Source organism: Protomyctophum bolini, assembly GCF_963924005.1.
Source record: "Protomyctophum bolini genome assembly, chromosome: 1".
Lineage (NCBI taxonomy): Eukaryota > Metazoa > Chordata > Actinopteri > Myctophiformes > Myctophidae > Protomyctophum > Protomyctophum bolini.
The window spans coordinates 46,876,689-46,895,409 of NC_137862.1; the positions used below are offsets into that span (position 1 = coordinate 46,876,689).

General features: G+C 46.8%; 2 protein-coding genes across 3 annotated transcripts in view; one reads left to right on the forward strand and one right to left on the reverse strand.

Moving 5' to 3' along the window:
* The window catches only part of nedd4a (NEDD4 E3 ubiquitin protein ligase a), a 57,834-nt gene that overhangs the window by 19,873 nt on the left and 19,240 nt on the right, over nt 1-18,721 (reverse strand). For both annotated transcript variants that reach the window (XM_080760701.1, XM_080760700.1), the window contains 8 exons: nt 13,562-13,612; nt 12,164-12,225; nt 11,586-11,691; nt 4,647-4,810; nt 3,948-4,050; nt 3,103-3,264; nt 866-952; nt 157-276 (listed from right to left, as the gene is read on the reverse strand). In XM_080760701.1, the coding sequence (XP_080616827.1) occupies nt 157-276; nt 866-952; nt 3,103-3,264; nt 3,948-4,050; nt 4,647-4,810; nt 11,586-11,691; nt 12,164-12,225; nt 13,562-13,612 (855 nt within the window). The remainder of the gene's footprint in view (nt 1-156; nt 277-865; nt 953-3,102; nt 3,265-3,947; nt 4,051-4,646; nt 4,811-11,585; nt 11,692-12,163; nt 12,226-13,561; nt 13,613-18,721) is intronic.
* Nucleotides 6,259-8,982, forward strand: LOC308314611 (26S proteasome non-ATPase regulatory subunit 2-like; the record flags this gene model as incomplete). The annotated part of the gene is made up of 1 exon (XM_080762243.1): nt 6,259-8,982. One exon carries the CDS (start codon nt 6,259-6,261, stop codon nt 8,980-8,982), a length of 2,724 nt encoding a protein of 907 aa, XP_080618369.1.

An 18,721-nucleotide genomic window follows, 5' to 3' on the forward strand; every position in this document is an offset into this window, starting at 1 on the left:
TGTAAGTTGTGTGAAGTCCACAAGATGTTCACATATTTCGACAGGCCACCAATTTCACCGTAATTTGCCATGCTGGAGTGATCGAGTATGATGAGTGAGCGAGTGGCCGATTTTGGGTACTGGAATTTGGCTAGAGAGAGAGAGAGAGTTGTGTACCTGAATGAGCGGGCGTGTCCAGGTGGTAGTTCGGCTGTTGTGGTTGACGTAGTAGCGTCTGCCTTTGCTGTCCTGTTTCTCTTCCCAGCCTGCAGGCAGCCCAGTGGAGGTGGGGAGAAGCTATACTCAAAGCAAGCACAAATAACAGCACATTATTACTGCTGTAATCCTCTCAAAGTGGAGTCCGGGGACCCCCAGGGGTCCTTGAGGGAGTTTTAGGGGGTCTGCAGCTTAGTGATAGATAGTTCAGGAACCAAACGGACCCTTCTGTAACTCAGAGAGTGTACCAGAAGGGTTCCATTTGGTTCCATTCTCATAATGGGAGACTGGGGTTCGAATGCCGGGTAGGGCCTAAACGTTATGGACAGACGAAGCTCTTAACACATTTTGGCCGGGAACCCCTTTTGGTGTTTTAACTAAGCATTATGTTATACTTTAGCTATTGAAAAATAGCAGATCTACAAGCTTGTAGGTCTGCTATTTTTGAAAGATCGTGAAAATGTGCCTCAAATCTTTGAATATTCTTTCAAGAGTTTCAGTTTTTAACTCAAATCTCCCCGGAACAACATATTTTCAGATGGGGGTCGGAGGAATATTACATAATAATTGTTTGGGGTCCTTGACATGAAATATTGAGAACCACTGATATAGAACCATGAGGTTTTTCCAGAAAAAAAAAATACATTTATAAAAAGACCACAATACTCACCACGGGATGCACAGGATGTTCCTCTAATAACGACGAGGTTTGGGCACTTCCTCTACGGCTGGAATGGCTGGAATTACTGGAGTGATCCTGAAAAGTGTGTTTTTGAAAGTGTCAAACGCACACATTCTTTTTTTAGGGCCAGCAGCATGCAGCACCCTTTAGAATGAAAGTCTGTACTGTACGTTACGTCTGTAGCATTCATTAAAATGCGTAGCATTCCTGCATGCTATGGGAGCAAGGGGGTCAAGACCTATGTATGGTGTTCCTCCCAACATACTCATGGAGGCCATATGAGCCATGTAAGGTTGATGACCTCTCAACACGGCAACATTGAGGAGTCTGACCTCCTGGCTGGGGTGTTTGCAAGGAGACACTCATCTCGCCCCCTTCCCTTCGTTATAGCCCTGGACAGTTTGGGTCCAGTTTGGGTCCCGAGGGAGACATCACATTTCGGGGGTCACGTGGTTAAGTTGTTTGGGAACCACTGGGACACCTCCTGAACTACATATGTGACCAGACTGAGAGACTGCCATCGCGCAAACTCCAGCTTGCCATCGCGCAAACTACAGCTTTTCACCAAAATGAGTTAATAGCACAGGGAAACTCTTCACATACCAGAGCATGTCTGAGATAAGTGTCAAGAGCTGAAATGTAAATATGAAATAAATGCTTAAACATGTAGCTAGGTGTAATGTTAGAGACCACAGAAAGTGAACCTTTCAAGCCTGTTTTCGCAACTCGCGATTATAGAGTAAGAAATTACTCTATATAAGCCATGTCTCCAAAACTGGTGGGTCAAACTGAACAACCAATATGTCAATTTGAAGCTATGTCCCTCAGTCAAATTTAGTCACATATACGTATATACTGTACAGATGAAATGTGGAGCTGGCACAAGTACTCTTGGCCAGAGTGAGCCGAGGTTTGTCATAAGTTAAAGCAGGGTAAGACAACTTTTTGAGGGGTTTGGGTTGTTTTCTTACCTTATTCCATGAGTTAATTTAAGAAATAAAAAATAGTCATTGTAACGGGGAAACAGCTCTCAAAGTCACTCTTTTAGCACATAAACCAACGCAACAAAAGCTGATTCGGACAGTTTATGACATCAGGAAAACTCATTCGGTTATATTTTCGTCTTTTAAGATAGATTTATGAAGTTACTATTTTGGTTGGACTGAAGCAGTACTCCGGCGTTCCCCAACTCTCGCGGGGACATCTTGCGAGGTTTCATTTGTAAACAAGTAAACAAGGACGAGATCAAATCCATTTGTTTACATCCCCGTCGTGGATCAATCAATGGCATTCCAATAATACGCTTCAGGAGTGGTGTACAGTTTTTGTCCAATCAGATCGTTTCTTACTCAACGCGAACAGCAGTGATTTATTTTAATTAAAAATAAAACCGCATGAATTGCATTTCTGATGTCATAAACTGTCAGAATCAGCTTTGGTTGCGTTGATTTATATGCTAAAAGAGTGACTTTGAGAGCCGTTTAAAAAAAAAGTCAATGAGCGACTGTTTTTATTTCTTATTGCTAATAAACAGCACAACGGAGCGAAATAACTCATGGAATGGAGTTTGCCCATAATAAGGTAAGAAAACAACCAAAACCTCTAAAAGAAAAAGTGGTCTTACCCTTTAAACTTTGGCGATCACCTATTAAGTCCCAGTGGACCTCTAACAAAACAGGGGGCACTGCATGAAATGAAATCTGTGACTCATTAGGCCTTAATTAAGGAGTGCTCACATGGAAGGATTGTGAATGTCATGACCAGTGTGTTTAAAGTACACACACCAAATGGCTGAATGGCTGCCATGTTTAAAACCAAAAAACTAAGGGACCCATAAAAATGTGTTCGCGACCCACAAATGGGACCCACAAACCCTCAAACCCCTGTCCTCAGGAAAGGGGGGGGGGGGGGGGAACGGAACTCGGCTTTGGAAGGAATAGGGGCGGTAGTGGCTCAGGGGCAGAGTGGCCGGATGGGAACCGCAAGGCTCCCAGGTCCTGGCTCCCCCAGAGTCAGTGTCGAAGTGTCCTTGAGCAAGACACTTAACCCCCTAATTGCTCCCAATGTGCAGGTTGGTACTTGGTAGCCTTGCATGGTTTCCTCCGCCATCGGTGTGTGAATGGGTGAATGAATGTAATGCACACAATCCATGTAAAGGTAAAGTGTCTTGGATAAAAGGCGCTATATATGGATGCACCATTCACCCATTTACAATGAAGACTCACCGTCTGCGAGAGGCGGCGCTCGCCCGGCGGCATGGCTCCGGACAGCGCCAGACGACCCAGGTCGTCGGGCAGAGGATGGAAGTCCAGAGGCGGGGGGTGGTGGGGGGGAGGGGTGGAGCTGTGGTACAAGGTGGACTCGTCCTCCGTGATGATCTCCCAGCTCTGAGCGCAGACGACAGGAACACAGGATTTAACTCATTTAGGCCTGAGATCAGATTCTAAAAATGTCTTCTATACATCCGGACAGTTTTCTGAACTGTCAGTCGTTCTTCGGTTTTTCTAAAATAGCAGACCTACCCCTCGTATAGAAGAAATGCTGGCATCTCCAGAACCCAAATGACTGAAAGCAGCCGTGGCGACTGAGAACTTTAATCCACGTAAACAGGAGAGACTCCTCCTGTTCTGTGTGCCACTTGGCTACAAGCACACAGCGCGTCATAACTGGGAATTATATTATCGACACGCTGCAATATAAATAGTTTTTGGTCCAAACCATTGCAATATTCGATTTAGTCCATATTATGGCCCAACGCTATATGTGTAACATGGACAAACAAAAGAATGGAACAAACATAGACCAAAGCAAACGTCACTTTATCCGAAAAAAATTAAGTTGTTTGCGGTGGACACAAAAACGATGGCGTGAGCAGGATTCGAACCCACTCAACCCAGGAGGTATGGATTCAAAGTATATTGCCTAACGAGCCACGCTACGAGCTGGCAGCTGGAATGCTTTTCCAGAGTCTACTACATTATAACATGCCAAACTCATGTAAAGGATAAGGAAAGACCCCGTCCCAGAGATATAGCTCAGGGGTGATTTCCAGCCAACACCGTAGAATTACCTCAGGAGATTCTTGTCTGTCCGTGTCATCGTGGTCTGAGATCTGTCTGCGTGTCGTGAACGCATGCTGGGCCTCCATGTTACCGTTCTGTTCTTCACAGTCACTGAAAAGACACACGCACGCACATTTTGAAATATCAACCACAGTGAGGACTCTTCAGATGACAATTAAGCTCCATTTATAATATATACTTTGCATGGCGGTGTATACATTTGCCGTAATCCCGGTCGACCCGCCTTGTGTCTTTTCAACTTTCCCTCGCGGTACTTGTCATGTCAACGGTATCCCCTTTTATGCCCATATATGAAGTTATTTTGTCAAGAATGCCCAAATACGGAGTCTATGCAGATGTCAGAAGGGTGTCAGAAGTCGGTGGGACCGTGGGACGAACCCGTACCCACATGCCCAAATATGGAGTCTGGCCCGGGCAGAGGCCTTGTGACGTCAGTTGTGGCCCGGGCGGGGCAGAGGCCTTTTGTGGCGGTTCTGGACAACCTTGGGTCGACTCGACACCGGGCACTTTACTCCCTGTGGGGGTGTGGAACGCGTGTGTCGAATTTGAAGTAGGTGGGGCGAACGGTTCTCGGGTTACGTGGATTACAGACATACACACACACACACACACACACACACACACACAGAGAGACTTGGTGCATTTATAGTTAGAGAGATACATAAGGACAGTATTAAGAGTCTTACAGTACTGTGGGTCTGACCCATTGCGTGGTTCTGTTCTCATGGTTCACAAAGTAGGTTCTGTGCAGGTTGTCCTGCCTCTCCTCCCAGCCAGGGGGCAGCGCGGGCAGCAGGTGGTTCTGTCTCGGACCCGACATGTCCTGGCCCTCCAGATACTCCCAGCTGGGCTGAATAAACAAAAATACACAAAGATACACTGTTACACAACCTATAGCACATGCACACGGGATCCACAATATCATTATTACTAAATTGGTGTCTTATTTCAAGTCACTTCTAAAAATGTACTTGTACCGAAAGACCTTTGCATATAGACCACACAGACTGAGGCGCTGCACTGTCTCTATGCATTTGATGTACGTGTTTGTTTATACCTTGCTTACTGTACTGGCTGTTTGATTCTGCTAATGTTTTATGAAGAATTCACGTTTTCATTATTTCTCCACAATAGTTTGTATAATATATTCATGCCCTCATTATACCTCAGAGATTAAAATAGGATGCATTTTGCATCCCAAAAAGCAGTTTATCGTTAATAAATAAATAATAAAATAAATAAAACAACGACCTCTGCATCCACGGGATGCACTACTGTACTCAGCATGTACAGTAAAAAGAATTTAAAAAAAATATGCAATATTTTGCTATAGCTTTAGTTATAATAATAAATTCTTCTTCTGTTTTCTACATGAATATAATTTGTAAAAATGGCAAAATATGACATTGTTGAAGTGGGACTCATCGAAAAGACCATCCCTGCATGCCGGGACTCATTACATTGAAAACCTATTTACATCACTGATACCTGATGCAATAGTAATCCCAATAAGAACCACATGCGTCTGGCCGGTAAACGTTTAAGGAGACTTTCCTTGCCCCGTCGAGGGTGTTTGTTTCCACAAATCTGTCGGGTGTCCCTGTCATGCTCATAAAGCTGTATGGAGATCTCAGTATCTCCTCGTCTTGTCTGTGTCCATGATATGCCCATATTATACCAAGAGCTGCCAACCATGCAGCAAACTATAGTGCTGTGGGAACCAACACACGGGCACCGGTCGCGATGACGTCCCACATTAACACAATGATGTGGATGTACCCAAGAACGACACGCCAGGAGCACAAAGCACCAACGAGCTGGCCTAGATGTATACGGAGAACCGGGATGACTGGAAGCGACGATGGAGGGGCTCCGTCTGAGGACGACCCAGGGAGCTCCCTGATGTCATCAGTATGACGTCATCATAGCACTGATGCACTATGACAATGGGTAGTCGAGTACAACGGCAGCTCAGACAATGGGGTGTATTATATTCACGCAGATATTAGGCAGAGAGTCTGCGTATTTATAGATGATTATTAGCGTGGTTGGCCCACAGGACAGCCAGACAGTTGTTATTGTCAGTATAATTGTACGTTTCTAGAGGAACTTCTGACGTCATGTGGGTCTATGGGGGGTTTTCCACTATTATGTCATCATGCTGATGCCATATTGGTCTATGGGGATCTACATTATTCCAATTATTACGACGTATGACATCTGACATCAGCATCTCCACTCATATAAACCCACGTGATAAAGAGTTCATAATGTTTCGCCGTCCGTCATTCTGTAACCATGAACGTTAACAAGGACAAGCGCAAGGAGATCGTGGAGAAGAAGGAGAAGAAGGGGGGCGATGACCAGGAGCTCTCGGAGGAGGACAAGCAGCTGCAGGACCACCTGGAGCTGATGGTGGAGCGCCTGGGCGAGGAGGACAGCGCCCAGCACCGGCCCGCCCTGGAGGAGATGAGGAGACTCATCCGCTCCTCCACCACCTCCATGACCTCCGTGCCCAAGCCCCTGAAGTTCCTGCGGCCGCACTACGCCACACTCCGGGCCCTCTACGAGGCCATGCCGGCCGGGGAGGACAAGCTCTTCTGCGCCGACGTGCTCTCGGTGCTGGCCATGACGGCTGGCGGTGGCGGCGGCGAGAGGGAGTGCCTCCACTACCGCCTGCTGGGCTCGCAGGAGGAGCTGGCCTCCTGGGGACACGAGTACGTGAGGCACCTGGCGGGCGAGGTGGCCAAGGAGTGGCAGGCCACGACGGCGGAGGACGGCAGCAGGACGCCGCAGCAGGAGCAGACGCTGCTGCGGCTGGCGAGGGAGATCGTGCCGTACAACATGGCGCACAACGCCGAGCACGAGGCGTGCGACCTCCTGATGGAGATGGAGCGGCTGGAGCTGCTGGAGGGCTACGTGGACCGCGACAGCTACGCCAAGGTGTGCCTCTACCTGGCCAGCTGCGTGCGCTACGTCCCCGAGCCCGAGGACGCGGCGCTGCTCCGCTGCGCCCTGGGCATCTTCCGGCGCTTCGACCGCCACCCCGAGGCGCTGCGCCTGGCGCTCATGCTGAACGACACGCCGCTGGTGCGCGACGTGTTCACGTCGTGCCGCGACGCGGCCGTGCAGAAGGAGATGGCCTTCATGCTGGCGCGCCACGGCGTCTTCCTGGAGCTGGACGAGGACGCCACGGAGGTCCACCACGAGGAGCTGCGCGACATCATGTCCAACGTGCACCTCAACGCCAACTTCCTGTCGCTGGCCAAGGAGCTGGACATCGCCGAGCCCAAGACGCCCGACGACATCTACAAGAGCCACCTGGAGAGCGGGCGCTTCGGGGGGGGCGGCGGGGGGGACTCGGGCGGCGGCTCCCAGGTGGACTCGGCGCGCCGCAACCTGGCGTCGTCCTTCGTCAACGGCTTCGTGAACGCCGGCTTCGGCAGCGACCGGCTGCTGACGGACGACGGCAACAAGTGGCTGTACAAGAACAAGGAGCACGGCATGATGAGCGCCGCCGCCTCGCTGGGTCTGGTGCTGCTGTGGGACGTGGACGGCGGCCTCACGCAGATCGACAAGTACCTCTACTCCAACGACGAGCACATCAAGGCGGGCGCGCTGCTCGCCTGCGGCATCGTCACCTGCGGCGTGGCCAGCGAGTGCGACCCGGCGCTGGCGCTGCTCTCCGACTACGTGACCAACGCCAGCGCCGCCGTGCGCATCGGCGCCGCCTTCGGCCTGGGCCTGGCCTACGCCGGCTCCGGCAAGGAGGAGGTGCTGGAGCTGCTGCTGCCCGTCATGGCCGACGCCAAGTCGGGCGCCGAGGTGTCGGGCGTGGCGGCGCTGGCCTGCGGCATGGTGGCCGTGGGCTCGTGCAGCGGCCGCGTCACCGAGGCCATCGTAGAGACGCTCATCGAGCGGACGCAGCGCGCGGGCGAGCAGGAGCTGCTGCAGCGCGACACGTACGCCCGCTGGCTGGCGCTGGGCCTGGGCCTGGTGCACCTGGGCCGCGGCGAGGCCGCCGAGGCCACGCTGGCCGCGCTGCAGGTGGTGCCCGAGCCCTTCCGCAGCTTCGCCCACACGCTGGTGGACGCCTGCGCCTACGCCGGCTCGGGCAACGTGCTCAAGGTGCAGAGGCTGCTGCACGTGTGCGGCGAGCGCCACGACGAGGCCAAGGACAAGGACGGCTCCGAGGACAAGAAGGACGGCAAGAAGGACAAGGACGACATGGCGGGCTGCCACCAGGGCGTGGCCGTGCTGGGCATCGCGCTCGTCGCCATGGGCGAGGAGATCGGCGCCGAGATGGCGCTGCGCACCTTCGGCCACCTGCTGCGCTACGGCGAGCCGGCGCTGCGGCGCGCCGTGCCGCTGGCCCTGGCGCTGGTCTCGGCGTCCAACCCGCGCCTCGTCGTCCTCGACACGCTCGGCAAGTTCTCCCACGACCAGGACCCCGAGGTGGCGCACAACGCCATCTTCGCCATGGGCGTGGTGGGCGCCGGCACCAACAACGCCCGGCTGGCCGCCATGCTGCGGCAGCTGGCGCAGTACCACGCCAAGGACCCCGGCAACCTGTTCATGGTGCGCCTGGCGCAGGGCCTCACGCACCTGGGCAAGGGCACGCTGACGCTGTGCCCCTACCACAGCGACCGGCAGCTGATGAGCCGCACGGCCGTGGCGGGCCTGCTGGCCGTGCTCGTGTCCTTCCTGGACGTGCGGAACGTGGTGCTGGGGCGCTCGCACTACATCCTGTACGGCCTGGTGGCCGCCATGCAGCCGCGCATGCTGGTCACGCTGGACGAGGCGCTGCAGCCGCTGCCCGTGTCGGTGCGCGTGGGCCAGGCGCTGGACGTGGTGGGCCAGGCGGGGAGGCCCAAGGCCATCACGGGCTTCCAGACGCACACCACGCCCGTGCTGCTGGCGCACGGGGAGCGCGCCGAGCTCGCCACCGAGCAGTACCTGGCGCTCACGCCCGTCCTGGAGGGCTTCGTCATCCTCCGCAAGAACCCCGACTACGAGGTCTGAGGGCGAGCGCCGATGACCACACCTAATTACGGCTGTGCGATGGGACATTTTGGCCGATATCGATATCTGATATTATAATTAATTGCTGTTATGGCCGATAACCGATATAGATATGATTTCATTCTGTGTTAAAAAATTAAAATAGTTTTGTCCATTCTGAAAAAAAAACACTGAATTTGAAAAAAGAAATGCCTCTTTATTCCAAAAACTAGGGATGCACCGTTATTGAAATGTTCATCACAAACAGCTTGAATGTAGTATTTTTTATTAAAAACGTGTTGACTCTTTTGAAAGCTTTCCCCGGAAAACACCGATATTTGCAGCCTTCATCACAAAAGCCTTTTTCCCAGGCTTTTTTATTTATTTTTCAACATAATTATTATAAAATAAAATATCTGCTAAAACCAATATATTATTTTGTTATCGATTCGATACCGATATTGCATTTTTAAGGCCAATACCAGCCGATACCGACGTGATGACCAATTAATTGCCCATCCCTACACCTGACGAGTTTGCTACCAAGTGTACCTGATGTTTTATTTAACCCATTTTGACCTGAGATCAGATTCTAAAAATGTCTTCCTGACAGTTTTCTGAAAAAGCTATGTTTCTATGTCAGTCGTTCATCGATTTTTCAAAAATAGCTAAAGCATAACATAATGCTAACACCAAAAGGGGTTCGCGCCCAAAATGGGTTTAGCACAAACACCAACACAAACCAAAGAAAAATTAGAAAGTGGATATTTTCAAGAAACATTTATAACATCGCCATCTCTGCTTATATAAAGCCTGGTAAAAAATGTATTACAGGAGCCAACCACACTTGCAATTGCTAATTGCATCGTTCTAGTGTTATTATTGTTAGCCGTCGGAGAAGCGTTGGCAGTTACTCCAAAGGTTCCCAGGCCAGCATGGAGAGCTGCCAGGCTGTGTTGTTGGCCTCAAACCACACAAAAGCCTGATTTATATACTTTGCTGCACGCAGGTGTCGCACGCTGAAAACAGCAGAGTTACAAGTCCACGAGTGAGTGGCGCCACAGCACATTCTGAACTTGTAGATCTGCCTACAAAGGAGGTGCCAAGTATAAATCAGGCTTAAGGAGGATGTCAGCATATTTTCTCTCCACAGTGACAAATATAGTCCGGCCTCATGGACACAGTGTCCCCGAGACGGTGTTACTGTACGTTTTAAATGAGCATGTAGCCTGAGGAACAAAAAGTCTGAATTCAATTTACATTATTTTAGACTTGAATGTGGTGGAAAGATGAGAGATGCTACAATCTCAAAAACAATATTCAAAACTTTCATCCAGTAGCTAAAGAGAAGTATCGCAATTTATTTCAGTTGTTATCAGTCTTGGACTTTCAATTGTGTTTTTTGAGTGGTGCAACCATTCCAAGGAACAGCAATGTCCGTGTCCGTGTGTTCACCTATGTGTTCACCTATGTGTTGGTTAATGAGCACCAGTATAATGAGTACCAGTAGGGGCGCTGTTGTGCCAGAAACAGAGAGAGGGATAGTGCTGTCCTGTTGCCTGCTAATGAGAGAGAGAGAGGCGGGTTGCACCACTCAGTTCACACGGGTGTGATTTTTTTTATTAACCACTTAAACCAGGGTCTCTATATGAATACCAGAACGCTCGCCTCAGGGCGCAATTCCAGCAAACTCTGAACTGTCTCGACCTGGTATTCCTAAACGTAACCCGAGTAAACTATGCCTAAACTTAACCTTATTCCTTATAACCTCGGTAAAAACTGTGCCAAAACCTAGCCCTATTCCTAAACTTAACCCCGAGTAAAACTATGCCTAACCCTAAATGTATTTATAACCTTATTATCCCCGTAACACAAGTACAAGAATACAAGAACCGCCCCCAACAAGCGGGGTTGGCAGGAAAACAATGAGGGCTGAGGGTGTTTTGAGGCAAGCATTCCGGTTATACCCTCTATACTACAGTAGGTCCTCTATTATTATCAGTCTACACCAAATCTCTTCACTGATAATAGCCAGTCTACAAGCTCACAGTCACAACAATAGATGTGCTATTTTTTGCTGAATGTTTGTTTGCCTCGGAATTTGGAATGCCGGTTGAATAGAAGAATAGTGAAGTGCCAGTGATATTGTCGACAAAGAGCCAACACTGTGACAGACAAAATGTCCTTCAAGCAGAGGGACATGAAGCCTGGCGTCTGTCCCTTCACGCTGTGAACCAGAGCTTGATGGCAGAGGGCCCTTCGAGGGCCCCACTGAGGGCCCAAAATGAATCCTCCCGCAGACAAATTCAACACGAGATACAGTACGTACAGTACGTAAGTGAAAACAAACAAATAAAGGGATGTTAGATAACCACGTAAGCTCTACATGTATATGCTATACTATAAAATGGCAGATCTGTAAGCTCACAATGTTCAAAAATAGCGAAAATAGCTATGCTACAAGGATCGGATAAATAGCTATGTGAATCTAAAGGCGTTGGTTATAGGTTTATGTAGATATTTACGTATATAGCTACAGTGTTTTCACAATTTCTGAAAATGTTCAGAAGTATAATGACATGACTCATGGCACGACGGGATCTTGAGGAATGACATGAACTTACATCTGTGTCTTCAGTCTGGTCTGGAGACTCCTCCTCTGAGCCTGACGGCGTTTTGGGCAAGTAGGTCATTTTGAGACGCAAATGACCCTTGACTCTGGATTTGTGGCTGCGTTGGGAAATAAAACAAACAAACAAAGAGGTCTAAAGCAGGTAAAAATCACTGTTAATAAACATAACATTTTATTTTGTATGAGAGAAAGTATTCTTAATAACTTATAATGCATTATAATCTGCTTAATTGTATAATAGTAATGATGAGTACTAAATCAATATTCATAATGCTTTGTAAGATAATCATAACACATTGTGAATTATTTTATAATGACTTTATTATGGTCACGTGTCATAAGACTTCATAATTGCCGGTCACTCGCGGACATTTGTTTTTGCAACTATTATGATTCTCATAGTTATAAAAACCATACAGATTATGTCATAATAATGATGCATTAAAGCATTGAGTGTACTGAAAGCAATTATAATGCATTCATACTTGACCTGCTTTGAGTGTAAACGATTAATGAGGGTTTCATATAAAGTGTTACAAGGAATTCGACGGGCAGTGAAATGAAGCCAACCTTCGTGGATGCAGCAGAAAGTCTTTGAATGTGTACGGCCGTTCGGCGTTGGGATTCTCCGTCTGCAAAGGGAACAAAACCACACGTTTTTACAGCTGTACGAACTGGCAGTGGAATGAATACTCGTGTTTTACTACCAACCACACCACCATAAACTGAACTGACAGTAACAAATGCAAAACAGTCAGGGGGCCAATTTCTGGTTGCTGTATTATGATAAAACATGAAGGATGGTATTTACACAACGACGGACACTGATGTGGAACAGTGTACTGTACATGTTTATAGTAATGTGCTGATATGGGCGAGGTTACGAGTGTATGACGTGCTACAGTAAAATGTGGGTTATATCAGGTTATATGCTCATAATGATCATAGTGAGGTGGAAGGTTGTATGTAAATGAACTTTCCATTCAGAAAAAAACCACACACCACAGTATATATCTCAGAGTTAACCCATTCAGGTCTCACGTCGAAATAATTAAAAAAAAGTTTTCTAAATCATGACAATTTTCGGGAAGATTTGAGGCACATTTTATAGCAGACCTACAAGTTCATAGCACGCCACTCGGTGGCGCGCTATGAGCTTGTAGATCTGCTGTTTTTCAATAGCTAAAGTTTAACGTAACGCTTAAAACACCAAAAGGGATTCCCGCCCAGAATGGGTTAAAGGTAGTGTACAACTGTACACAGTAAGTGACATTTCTTTGTATCTTTGTATTCTCCTGATTGGACAAAATTCTGCCACTGAATACTCATAGATTATGAAATTATGGCCGATATCCGATCTCCAATTATTTGCAGGGTCAAATCTGTCGATATCGATTCTGACCGATTCCGATGTTATACATGGGCCACAACGGAAACAAGCCGTAAGCCTATAGGGGCTCATAGACCGCTACATGGCAGTAGCGATAGTTCAGCTCCCACCACCATTCACTACCATTCTATTTATTTTCTTATAATTTATATCCCACGATTTTGTAACCCATTTTTCACCCCCGTGTCAATTATCTAATGTGATCCTGGGCTCTACACACCCTCCGCCAACCTAGTCCCGATATATGGGGGACAAGGGGAGAGCAACGGACTTGAACTCATGCTTCCTTCATGCCCGAGTTGTTCCAAGTTGTTCCTTTTACACCTGACAGGGGGGATTTTCCCTGGTTGGACGTAGTACGTGGAAGGAACACGTTATTCCAACCATTTCCCTTCCCCTCCATCAGGCTGGCCAGGGGGGGGCAGTTTAGAGACCAGGATTACTGCATGTTTTTAGTGACGGTACCTACCCTAGGGGACACTATGGGATGGACCTTCGGGTCCATTTGGTTATGTGTACTCTCTCAGTGAACGGTGAGGATGTCACAGCTGTGCTAGATGAGATAGATTGAGACTCACCGGTATCTGATGGAGAGGAACGTCCACCTGGCCCAGGAAGTCATCACGTGTCTGTGAGAAACAACACAGACTGTAATCACCTTTACTAATCAAACACACAGCCTGTGTCTGATGTAAATAACTCCTTCACACACGCACGCACAGTCACACTCATGCCCGCACGCACAGTCGCACACAGACACAGTCTCACACAGGCAAACGTGCACACACATAAATACATATAAATTAACATCATTTTTACCTTTCTTGTGCGTAAAAATGGCCCCTAAACAACAAACCCCTAAATGCCAAATCATTGCCAAATACATTTTTTGCCAGTAGTAAGTTTAGCTCTAAACATCACCAGGAAAACAACATTTCTCTTCTAGTACTCGTAAGGAAGGAGTAGTGCCTGGTGCGCACACCCACACACACACACACACACACACACACACACACACACACACACACACTGGCCTAGAATATCCACCTCCCACTTGTGTCCTCATCAGACCATGCTTCCTAGGCCATAAACATCAATAAACAGTATAATCATCTTATCATTATTATATGGATGCACCAAATAGAATTATGCGCCTCTTTGAAATAGTGACCATAATTTCGATACATTTCATGCAGTATAGCCGAGTGGCTCTCAGTCCTAGGGATATCCCTTTTATTTGATTTGGCTTAGTGGTTAAGATGTTGGCTTTCCACATGGGAGACCCGCGGGTTCAATTCCCTTGTGTGACATTCGATGAATATAATTCTTTCATTTCATTGATTAATTCATTCATTTCTGAAATTCTGACTGATCCAATTTTACAATTTACATTTTTGACATTATCAGAGACTCTCTGTTATGTTATATCCTGTGTGTGTGTGTGTGTGTGTGTGTGTGTGTGTGTGTGTGTGTGTGTGTGTGTGTGTGTGTGAGACTCCGGCTTGCTAACTAGTTTCGCGGCCCCGTGTGAGTCCTGAGCATGACGTTAAACTGCTCCGTCGTAACCACCACCGTTAATGTATAGTGGGTGCAGATTTGAGATGCATTTTGCAACCTCTGTGGACTGTGTGCTTCAACAGGATCGCAAGCTTGCATACTACAAGGCAACCGACGACAGCTGCTCGGTATTCCTTCCCAAATCCCATGAGCAGCTACCGGGAAGAGAGGCGTTGGATCTGGCCTTCTATCGGTGTGGCCGTCCACTGTCGGAAAACAACAGTGGGTGGATTTTGGGGCCCATGGGATCAGCCACGCTACGGAGAACGATATGACACCGGGTGGACTGGGAAATGGTTTCCTCTGGTGGTCCAGCCTGGGACATACCCGCCCAACGGACTGGTTGTTGGAGGGGGTTTCGAACTTAGGATGCAGTGTTGTTTTTGGCAGCAAATCTCGATTTTAGTTTAGTCATAGTCTTTGGACTGAAACTTAATTTAGTCACCTGGAATGTCTTAGTGTTAGTCTAGTTTTAGTCGACTAAACGTCAGAAGATTTTAGTCGACTAAATCTACAGTTGATTTAGTTGATTTACACTTGCTGAAAATAGACGATCTACAAGCTCACAACGTGTAGTTTTCGTCAGTGAAAAAAGGTAGTCGACGAACGTTTTTTTATCATAGTTTTAGTCGACGAAAACAACACTGGTGACATGACATGCTTGCTGTATCGTGACTGAGGACATATGCCTTGATTTTGCTGCACCTGAACTATTTATGTCCTTGTAACAGCAAAAAGTCAACTTAAGCCATATTTTATCCTGTGTCATATGAGCAGAGCAACAAGCTCAAGCTCATAATGACAATGTTGTTCTTTGGAAAAGTATTAATACATACTGTAGTGTTGGCCAGGTTGAAAGTGGTTAAAAATAGCACTAAAAGAGACACTTACAAAAACATATAGTGGAGATGAATATATATATATATATATATCTCCACTATATTTTTGGATGGCTCTTCATAACCGAGAGTCGGAGACACTGCTCATTCCAGCGTTTATTTTGTGAACGCCTCGATCACATTTCCATCTTACTTCCTGCCCCTGAGGCAAAAAAAACACAATGTTGTCACGGATACAGCAACTAAAGTGTGACCCAAATTAGCTACTCCGGTGCATCACAGTGGCTGGCAGCGAGCGCACGCGGGGCACGCACAATGTTTACATGCACAAATATAGATATCCGCTGCACCTGCCCTGCCAGTGGGGAAGCCAAGGTGAGCCCTCTCGAACCCGGGTTCATTTATACTCTGTAGTACCAGCGTCGCTTGCCAAAAAAGGAGCCGATCTACAAGCCAACAATGCTTGGCATTCTACTCATTAAAGTCAGTCCCGGATTGTAGCCTTAACCATATTAACCCTGGTGTTTATATTTAATTATACAGCGCAAACACAACACAATAACACAGCACAGCGTTCCTGTTGCTGCCAAATAATACACTGACAAAAAACAATTAAGGCTGAGAAGGCTTCTATTGGAAGGTGACATATTGAGAGTTTGTAAATCTGCCACTTTTGTAGTTAAACGAAAAAACAACAATTACACGATTTAATGAGGAACGGATGGGTTTGATATACATCACAGAATATAGGGACACTGCAGAGAGTCAATGCCTAAATAATGCACACTATAGCAGCATCACAGCCACAGAAGTCATTTTCATGCAAGCGTCATGAAGATACGAACTGACGCGCGACGCATGAAGCTTTTGACGCCCGCAACAAAAGCAGGCGTCACCACTCACTTCTCTTTCTCTCTCCACACAATACCTGCTTGTAATGCGGGGGAAACAATGCATTCCCAATTTCAGCCACCTACTGTACCTGTTATTTTATGTATCTCGCCCGTGGCTCTCAGACACGGACACACACCTGATGACTTCACTGAGCAACATGTCAACAGCGGCTCAATGACAGTGTAGCTGACAACATTTGGTCATTTTGTAGCTTTTGTACAGTAGCAGCTAGTGTGAATACATTATTTTGTGTTCACACTTGAAGCTACAAAGCCATTTCAGTGGAAGTCAGCAACATGAACATACTGCACGAACTGACAGCCGACACATGTCCCTGCATGACGCGCTACAAACGCTAATAAACAAGGTTGAACTGGCTTCAAGTTTTATTCAGCGCTCCAATGACGCAGTGAAGTGTCACTCATGTCATGTTTTTTTGTTTCACAATGTCCACTCCCCTTCTCTCGTAATGGGGGGAAACGAATCCTTGTTGCCAGCCAGTTCCCTGTTATTTTAACCTTTTAGCCTTTTCTATTTTCCTTCATATCTTTCTCGCTTGTTGTCCCCACACACGTGGACGCACGCTTGATATTGTCAACGAGTGTGTTGAGCAACACTTCAAGGGCAGCTCAGTAACAGTACCCGCCTATGCTCGGTCATTTTGTCGTTTTTGTCGCCGAAAGTGTAAACACAGTCTCTGACTACGAAAGAAAATCTGGAGCTGCACTGAATGCCCTGATTGCAACCATCCACCTTGAGAAAGAACTGATAGCACAACAACAAGACCAAACACAAGTGGATCCTGATAGAGCCCTTGGCTACGTACGGTTTCTAGGTAACCGTCAGCTCAATGAGTAGTGAGCGAGTGCACATTTAGGGAGAATGAGCTCGAACAATCTGTGTTTATGAGAGCAAATCCTCGCTATGGTGGCTTATCAGACTTACAAACGACGACCGGATCCATCTACTGACACGGAGAAGAGACACTGACTGTGTAGTCATTTACCCTGCAAGTCTTTTATTGTGTTCAATGATGGGTTTTTAAACCCTGGACGTAGTCCTTCCTATTCAAACAGCATGGACAATGCAGCTATAATTAGCTTGGAAATCAGTGAAATCAGACTCCAGGTGGTTTTGATCAGATATTAAAAGATGACTTAACCCACACCCATACAAATAAATACATATACAGTATTAATACAGATAGACATAACTTACACATAGACATGACAGATACAGTAATATACAGTAACAGATACAGTAGATACATCATAATATCGTTGCTGTCGGGAGGAAACCTCATAACTACGTACATTTTTGAGGAATTATCGATTAAGTCCTTAATTGATAATTGGTGAGTTTTGATAACCTTATCGATCGATTAAACGGTCAGTTGATGAGCACAGTTTCTTTTTATTTATCTGAGAATCTTAATTTCCCTCAATGTCTAACATAAAAATCTACACTTTGCTGATATACAGAAAGAATACAACAGGCATATAATATTCCTTAACTCATTCTGGGCGGGAACCCCTTTTGGTGTTTTAACTAAGCATTATGTTATACTTTAGCTATTGAAAAAGAGCAGATCTACAAGCTTGTAGATCTGCTCATTTTGAAAAAATCGTAAAAATGCGGCACAAATCTTTGAATATATATATTCTTTCAGAGCGAACATTTTTCTTATTTCGATGTCAGGCCTAAATGGGTTAATCAAATATTTATCTGACCATTTGCGATACAGAGCCAGACAATGGCATCTTTGTATGAGAAATAGAATTAAATTAAAAGTGCACTGTCTTGTCTGTCACATCACATGCAAAAGCAGAGACGTTTCTGGGGGGGGGTCCTTTATTTACTGGCCCACGTGTGCGTTCCTGCACAGAAAACCGCCCAATGATAGAACCGCAGAATGTTTTGATTAATTATTAACCGTTAAGTATAATTGATTCATTTCTTATTGATTAACGATGAACTATTAACATCCCCAACTGAGAGACACACTTGCTTTGTGGCCACAGCTAAATACCCTTACAGTGTAGATTCTCGTCCAATGTATTCACATTTCCATAACAACTTAAATGTAGTCACTTTATGCCAGTGTTTAAATAAATAAAACACTGTGGAGCAGTTCCTTTCCTTTTGAACATAACCACTTATACCCTTCTTTTGTTCCCCTCTATGCAAAATCAAAAAAATATATAAGGCCTGTGGGGCTATAGTAGCACAGTAGTGCACATACTAGACATAACTTCCTGCCATGTCAACTAGAGATACCACATAGTAGTGAATGGACGTGGTTTGTGATGTCGAGTTTCGGGAGTTTACGGGAGTTTGTTGGAAAGATATATATACACATCCGTATTCCAAGCTTTTTGCGCTGTGAAGGTGTTCCTGACATGTCGTGTTTACTAGAATGGGACAGGCGAATGGGCCGATGCATGGACG